At 45.7% G+C, this 8597-nt stretch overlaps 1 protein-coding gene across 1 annotated transcript in view; it reads left to right on the forward strand.

The window, feature by feature from the left end:
* Positions 1-4953, forward strand: part of P4HA3 (prolyl 4-hydroxylase subunit alpha 3) — a 32129-nt gene extending 27176 nt beyond the window's left edge. Inside the window, exons 10-13 of the mRNA XM_006777970.2 lie at positions 962-1024; positions 1829-1897; positions 3453-3549; positions 4337-4953. Coding sequence (XP_006778033.1) covers positions 962-1024; positions 1829-1897; positions 3453-3549; positions 4337-4407 — 300 coding nt within the window. The 3' untranslated portion in view covers positions 4408-4953. The remainder of the gene's footprint in view (positions 1-961; positions 1025-1828; positions 1898-3452; positions 3550-4336) is intronic.
* The last annotated feature ends 3644 nt before the right edge of the window (positions 4954-8597 follow it).

Here is an 8597-nt window from a genome sequence, read left to right on the forward strand (position 1 = left end):
GGGGGGGGGGCTGGGGTTTTTAATCCTCAGTGTTGTCCGTCTTGTTCATTAGTCGCAGAAGCAGGCCCTCCCTCCCTTTTGCTGCTTCTTTTTTTTTTTTAATATATTTTATTGATTTTTCACAGAGAGGAAGGGAAAGGGATAGAGAGTCAGAAACATTGATGAGAGAGAAACATTGACCAGCTGCCTCCCGCACACCTCCCACTGGGGATGTGCCCGCAACCCAGGTACATGCCCTTGACCGGAATCGAACCCGGGACCTTTAAGTCCACAGGCCGACGCTCTATCCACTGAGCCAAACCGGTTTCGGCTTATGATTCTATTTATATGAAATTTCTAGAAAAGGCAAAACTAAAGGAACAGAGAATAGTTCAGTGGTTGCCCGGTATTGGGGGTCAGAGTGGTGACTGACTGCAAACAGACGAGGAAACTTAGTTGAGGGAAGTGTTCTCAAGTTGGATTGGTGGGATGGTTGCACATTGTTAAAATTTACTACACGTCATTGAATAGTACACTTAAACAGTGTGAATTTCATAATATGTAAATTATATCTTAATTAAGCTGTTCTATGACCAAAAAAAAAAAAGAGTATGTCTTTTCAACATATAACTGGGAACTCCAGTCTTATGACTTGGTATTACTAATACCAAGAATAATTATCTGTAATATTTTATATGTTAATTTATTTATTCCACCAAGAAGCTGAAGGTGCAATTAACCCCTCATACATTTCTTTCACTACTAGCAAGGAATTGTGTTTTATGAGTGTCTAACAAATTAGTAATAAAAAAGTACATTGAGTACCAAAAAGCACAGATGGGCACAAATTCGATCGGGTGTAACTCAAGACTATATCCCACCTGTGACACCCCCATTTTTCTCATCCCTGTATTATGGTGGAATCCTGGCTGTCACTCTGGTGCCAACTGCATAAAATAATGATGTTTTATTTTTGTCTCAGTCACCAACCAGCCCACTGTACAGAATGAAGTCTGGGAACCGAGTTGCAACATTTATGATCTATGTGAGTCTTGCTCTGAACCAGGGCTTCTTACTTAAGGACTATTTATGTCTCTCTCCTATTTTATGGGTTTCAAAGCAATTTCAGGTGTTGATTTTATCTGATACTTGCAGCTGAAAAGTCTCTAGGAGATACAAAGAAGTGCAAATCAAGACAAAACTCTTCATATTAAGAAAGCACATCCATAATTCTAGAATATGGTTGTGAAACGCCTTAGCTGAGGTTACCTAGAGAGGGACTGAGTGACCTGGGAAAGATACAATCAGTAGTTCCTATGATGCCCAACTTTCAAAACTAATTGTTATAGTCTAAACAGTGTTCTGTGAGCCACAGGTCATGACCCATTAGTGTGCTGTGAAATACATTTAGTGGATCTGGTCAGTATTTAAGAATTCTGAACAAGAAGAGAATAAAATGAAATGGAAAATAAGAGGGTATCTTACATTTACTGTATCAGTGTGTGTGTGTGTGTGTGTGTGTGTGTGTGTCTCTTGGGTTGTGATATAACCAATGTTTCTTTCTGAGGGTCTCAAAGTTTGAATCTACTTATTGTCGCCTTCAATAAGGATGTTAATTGTAAAGAAAGGGGGAATTCCTAAATGTCCTTCCTCCTGTGGCCCTGCAGGCAAACACCCATTGAGTAGGCTTCTTTAATTCCTAAATTGGGTAATTGTCTTTCAGTATTACTCCCAGAGTTGAATAGGAGAACAGGGGAGGGAATCTATGCACAAATGACAACAGAGGTCAGGTAGGGCCGAGTAGGGCAGTCGGGCTCTTTCAACTCTGGTCCTTCCTCTGGTGTTTCAGCTGAGCTCGGTGGAAGCTGGAGGAGCTACAGCCTTCATCTATGCCAACTTCAGCATGCCTGTGGTCAAGGTGAGTGGGGCTCTGGTCCCAACAGATGGTTGTAAGGTGAAGAACTAACATTCTAGCTTTCATGTTGTCTGTGCTTGCAAGCTTATTCTGAGGGGATAAGGACAAGAAGAGGTCTTTCCCTGATTCCCGTAACAAAGATAATCCCTCAGTCTTGATGACCACATGTTATTGTGCCTCTATTTTTATTTACACTTATATTACAAGTAGATGATTACATGTCTGCCTTCCCTATTATAGTAGAACTTCTCTATTACAATAGAACATAAAATAGAACTGTTTTTTTCTTAATCTTCGGATCCTCTGCAGCACCTGATCCTCCCCCCCCCCCTCCACCCCCGTCATTGGTTCAGTAAACATTGAGGGCTGGAGGCACTGAGGGTACCAGGGAAAACTCACAGTCCTTGTCCTCCAGGAGCTCACAGAGAAGGTAACAGGCAGTAACAAGGTATGGCAATAGAGCTATGAAGTCATGTGAGCCACAGAGGAGGGCTAGTAGTAAGGGGTTTGTTTAATGAATGAATATTTCCCCCAAATTTTAGACCAGTCAATCAATCAGCGATGGCAGCCCTTATTAAATTCAGGAATGAAATTAGGACAAATAAATGAGATTGTGCCTATAAAGCACTTGCCACAGCGCCCTGCACATCACAAAGCATCCATTAAGTAAATGCAGGTATCTACGAATACTCAGGGGTTGGCGAAGGTTACAGTAAGTCTATAGAAGTATAGAGGGGGGAAGCTGGGTACGGAGGAAGAACATATGACGTGGAGTCCAAACACTGGACTTGGAGTCTTGACCTTGTTCCTTTTTAGTTGCATTGTTTAAAGCCCCTGGGCCTCAACTTCGTGCTGATAAATTGGGGAGTGTGAAATGCTGGCTTCCCAGGGGTGTTATTAGTGAGAACCTAAGGAAGGGTAAGTGTCTGGATTAAGTTCTTAGTTGTAAGAGGAATATTTTATTCCACCTTGTGGATTTTTGTTGTGTGCATCTCCTCAGCGATTCAATGACATCCTATACTCATCTTTCTCCTAGCACTTATCACACTGTCTTGTCCTGGTCTGTTTTTTGTCTTTGTTTTTTTACAGAGAGGAAGGGAGAGAGATAGAGAATTAGAAACATCGATGAGAGAGAAACATCGATCAGCTGCCTCCTGCACACTCCCTACTGGATATGTGCCTGCAACCAAGGTACATGCCCTTGACCAGAATCGAACCTGGGGCCCTTGAGTCTGCAGGCTGACACTCTATTCACTGAGCCAAACCGGTTAGGGCTGTCCTGGTTTGTTTTATATCTCTGTCTCAAAAGACTGTGAGCTCCTTAGAGCAGAATTGGACATGATTTGCCTCTGCATCTTCAGGGCCTGAAGCAGGGTAGGCCCTCAATAAAGGACAAGTGCATGCATGAATGAATGGCAGCTTATGCCACCTGGTGCCATTTTATGCATGCCTTGCCCCCAACCTGCATGGAAAGCTTTCATGTAATGACATGCATGCATTTGTTCTCAGTCATGTGCTTCCCAAAGAATGACTGGGGTTGGGGTCATTTTGTTTCCAGAATGCTGCACTATTTTGGTGGAACCTGCATAAGAGTGGTGAAGGGGATGGCGACACACTTCATGCTGGCTGTCCTGTCCTGGTGGGAGATAAGTGGGGTAAGGCCTGCCTTTCTGGGTGTAAGAATGAGGTGAGGGGTTCATAGTGAAGTGAAATAGGGGTGGATGGAAAATAGCGGTCCTCTCACTCTAAAAGCTTCATTGCAGTGCCACATTATAGTGAGATGATCAAACTCTGGGGTAGTTGCCCCAAACAAATTGGGAGCCCACAAAGGGCAGGGATCTGTCACAGAGCAGGTGCCAGTAAAGGCTACTGACCTGACAGACAGGCCTGGATTCCTGAGTACAGCTGAGGAGGCAGATGGTGCTGAGTCCTAGTCCTGTATCCCAGGGAGAGACCCATTCAGTGCCTCTCCATGAGGAGATGGTCAAACAAGGAAGAGATAAATAAGTAGGGGACGTGTTTATGTAATATGTGTGTCCAATAGCACTTAGCTCTGAATACAGAAAAAGGAGAGGGACTCTCATGCTGAGATGGACACTGCCAGGAAGGGCCACGCTTCTCTCTCATTACTCTGGAGTGGCACCATGGGGGAGGAGGTCGGCTCTTAGGAGCTACATGAATGAAAGATGACTGACCTCAGAACCCACAGGTTTGAAAACTCATCTATAGTAGACAGGGCCTGGCAGGACTTTTCCTAGGGGTCAGTGTCCTCTTTGCTATTTATCTCTGCTAGAAGCAACATCTTCTAGTCTGTAGCAGGACTGGGACCAGAGTCAGGCAAGTGAGTTGCCTGGGTGCAGAATTTAAGGGTGCAGCCCTGTGGTGAGCACTGCCACTGTTCGCTCTGCTGAGCCTGCTTTCCTCCTCCCCATTCTCCCCCAGTGGCCAACAAGTGGATACACGAGTATGGGCAGGAATTCCGCAGACCCTGCAGCTCAAGCCCCGAAGACTAACATGTTGGCAGAGAGAAGTTGATGATGTCCCATGTCTTTCCAGGCAAGCCAGAAGCCAAAGCGAGGGATTGGAGAGGAGAAAGGAGAGCATCCTTCTGCAAATGGGAGGCAGGGAAGTGGTCTTTATCAGGGCTCACCTGAGAATTCACTGAGAAACCATTCACACTGTTTCTTCTCCAGGCATGGGCACAGTAGAAGGGACAATACAAAGGGTAGGGCAAAAGGCTGGAGAGAGGTTTCTGGAGATCAGATATCTCTGTTGGGAACAGGATATATCAATGGTCTCTGGGGCTTGGTCAGTGGGGCTTTTGCCTTTTTGAACCTTGACCCCAGGGTCCCATAGGTGCAGTGAGGACACCTGCAGGAAGGGCTGGCCGGCTCCCCCGGCTTTTTGCCCTTCAGCCCACTGACTTGTGCTGAAGCCTAAGCAATCAGTATCTCCGTATCAGGAGTGTACTTCATATGAAAATTTTTTAAAGCATAAAGCAATTTTTTTTGTATGACAATTTTTAAATACTGTTATTAAAAAGGTTTACAAATCATTTCCATACCGAGAATATTCTTACATTATAATATTAAGTGAAAGAAGCAGAATGCAAACTTTTTATTTATGCCATAATCTCAACTTGGCTCACCTCCCACCACTCCCCTCTCACTCCGTTCCAGACACATAACATTATTTATTTTCTTTTGTTTAAAAAATATTTTTATTTATTTCAGAGAGGAAGGGAGGGTGAGAGGGAGAGAGAGAAACATCAATGATGAGAGAGAATCATTTATCGGCTGCCTCCTGCACACCCCATACTGAGTTCGAGCCCACAACCCAGGCAACATGTGCCCTGACTGGGAATCGAACCGGTGACCTCTTGGTTCATAGGTCAACACTTAACCGCTGTCCCATACCGGCCAGGCACATGACATTCTTTCTGTTCCTCAAAACCATCATGCTCAGCGCCCTCAGCACAATTCCTGCTTTCCAGACCTTTGTATTTGCAGCTCCCTCAACTCCCCCCTGGCCAAACTCTTCTCATCATTTCACTCTTGGCTTAATGTCACCTCAGAGAGGCCTTCCCTGATTACCCAGCCTTCTAGCCAGTGTCCTTCAGATTCACTACTTTTATTTTCTTTATAACAAGTTTCTCAAATTGAAATTACTTGATTCATTTGTTTGATTGTGGCCAATTGCCTTCCCTGCAGGATGAGTGCTTTAAGACCCCACTATGTTTTGTAAATGCCTCTATTACAGCTCTGAGCTCACTGAATTTCAGTATTTATTTGCCTGGCTGTTCACATTACACTCTGGGCTCCTCATTCCTCTTGGTGTCCCCAGAGGAAGGTCTGGTTTGAAATAAGTAGGCTTTTGGCAAACATTTTGGATAAATGAATAAGAAGGCATCCTTTGAGCTGTGCTTTGGGGGACGGGTAGAATTTTAACAGGCAGAGTTTTAATGAGAAGCATTTCCCAGTGGAAGGACGAGCATGCACCATCGTTGCGTTGATGGGTGACTGTAGCATGCGAGCACCTGTGCACAGAGGACAGTCCAGGCGCCTTGGCTCAAGCTCCTCAAAAAAAAGCGAGGTGTGTCTCGCTTGCTCACAAAGAAACCACACAGTGAAATGACTGGGCGGTGAGACACTGCCGCCTCCATCCCACCCTGCACCGTGCACATCACGATTTCTGCTTCCAAGAGCTCTGCAGCCCCCAAGACCTAGGGTTCTGATGTGCTGATGCACCGCGTCCTGCAGAGCCTCAGTGAGCGTCTGCTCACATCCCAGTATTTCTGCTGAGCGAGCCTGGGTTCTGGAAATCATCTCACTAAGTTATTTTTATGTAGGAAAGGAAAAACAATTTTCCCTGTACCTTCTGTGTTCGTAGCTGAGACCTCTGCAATTAACAGATTAACCAGAAGAAACACGCATAAGTTGGAAATGAGTAGCTCCCAGCAGTGTCGGGAATTCAGGCTTAACTACCACCCGAATAGAGAAAGGGGAGGGAGGGTGTAGGCCTCCCTAGGAAAGATGAGTGGGCCCTTAGAGAACAGATGGGAAGGAGGTATGATAGTTTGCGATCGTTGGACTGGGTGTGGTGTCCATTTCTCGTCTCCTCTCCTGTGCTGAGTCAATTCCCAGTATTTCTGCTGAGCGAGCCTGGGTTCTGGAAATCATCTGACTAAATTATTTTTATGTAGGAAAGGAAAAATAATTTTCCCTGTACCTTCTGTGTTCGTAGCTGAGACCTCTGCAATTAACAGATTAACCAGAAGAAACACGCATAAGTTGGAAATGAGTAGCTCCCAGCAGTGTCGGGAATTCAGGCTTAACTACCACCCGAATAGAGAAAGGGGAGGGAGGGTGTAGGCCTCCCTAGGAAAGATGAGTGGGCCCTTAGAGAACAGATGGGAAGGAGGTATGATAGTTTGCGATCGTTGGACTGGGTGTGGTGTCCATTTCTCGTCTCCTCTCCTGTGATGAGTCAATCTTTCCTGCTTGATGAAACTCCCAAGGGGGATTCATGACCACTGCGTTCCTTTTGGAGGATGTGTCTTTATGCAGATAAGCAATTCAGAGAAAGTCTCCCTCTGCATTTGCTGTTTTTCAAAATAATCAGTATGCCCGAGCAACGGTGTGGCATGCTCTGCTACCCACGTTCCGCTACCCTGACCGCCTGCCTCCTCCTGCTCCAGAGGAACGGGCCTGAGGCAGAAAGCTGTCTGCGGGCAACTCGCCTCCGCTTTCTTCCTGCTGCGGGGATCAGACCGGGCCTTCTCGGCCCGTGGGGTGGGTCTGAGCTAACAGCAGCAGTGGTGAAGTTGATGAGTTTCCCATGTGACGGGCACCTTTCCAAGGGCTCATGTGAGTTAATGAAACTTTAAAGGCTTGATGAATTCACACTGACCCCAAGCCTATGAGGTCGATCAGTTATTATCCTCGTTTTACAGAAAAGAAGACAGAGTTAGAGAGTTAGGTTACTTGCTATAATCCCACATTTTGGCTCTAAACCTTGTGCTTTGAACCACTACTCTCGCAGTATCTAAGAGGTGACAATTTTCAAACACCCAAGTGACTGAAATTCAAGAACTGTCTGGCTGCAAATGAAGCAACAATGACTTACAGAGCATTCGCAGGCCCAGGCCCTAGCCCAGGTGTGCTGTGGGAGTGAGAAGTGCTGGATCCAGTCAGCTAGTAGGGAGATGAGACATTCATCCAGGGTTAAATGTTAGTGAAACACGATATGAAAATGTTGCATGCAATAAGAGATGAATTATTGAATGCTTCAATTAAGAGCTGAAGGGGTCACTGTGGCTTGGGATAGTTGCGATAGCCTCATTTGTTTATTCAAATGACATTACCAAGGTGCAAGCTCAGTGCCAGGCCTTTAGGAACACCAGGAATGGAAAGGAGAATTCCATGCCGACCCTGCCCAGACCCTCAGATCATCACAAGACAACGTAGTTATAGGTGGAGACAGAAGCAGAGCACTGAGGCTTCAGGGTAAGGAGAGGCTGACCAAGTCTTGATGACATGGAGCGGTCCTGGGAAGGGTTTTTAGAGGTGCAGAAAGAGGAGCAGGGTGGGGAGGAATGACTCTCTCTAGAGCTACAAATAGTACCACCTTACTTTTGGCCAGTATGTTAGTTTTAAAATCATTTCAGCGTTCCTTCTCTTGAGCCTCACCTACCAGGGAAGAAAGATGAGCAGGCATTGTAGAAAGCAAGTCCAGAATGGTTAGTGGCCTGCCTGGGGTGACACAGCAGAGCTTGGCCCGAGACCTGGTCTTCTGACTCGCTCACCAGTGCTCTTTCCACTGGATGGCCCTCAAAGCTATGTCCCTTCATTGCACCACAGGTGGAGAGTGGAAAGACCTTATTCTTTTATATTTGCACGAGTTTCCATGCCCTGGGAAACTGACTAGTCCTTCAACAAAGTGGTGAGGCTGAGGGGCCCCAAACATCGCTTAGTGGTTAGGTAGCTAATTATAAGTAGGACTGACCGTGGCTAGGGGCATAGCTTATTTATAATTTTCTTTTTTTCTTTCTTGTACTGTTCTTCAACCATTTTTCTAACAGCTTCGTCCACCCTGGGCTCTTGACATTGCATTATATATCCCTCACAAGCTTCACTCCAGGGCATGTTCTTTACATAATGACTGTTATCATTATCCTCACAACTTCCCCCCCCCCCCCCCCGGG

Source organism: Myotis davidii, unplaced genomic scaffold, assembly GCF_000327345.1.
Source record: "Myotis davidii unplaced genomic scaffold, ASM32734v1 scaffold169, whole genome shotgun sequence".
Lineage (NCBI taxonomy): Eukaryota > Metazoa > Chordata > Mammalia > Chiroptera > Vespertilionidae > Myotis > Myotis davidii.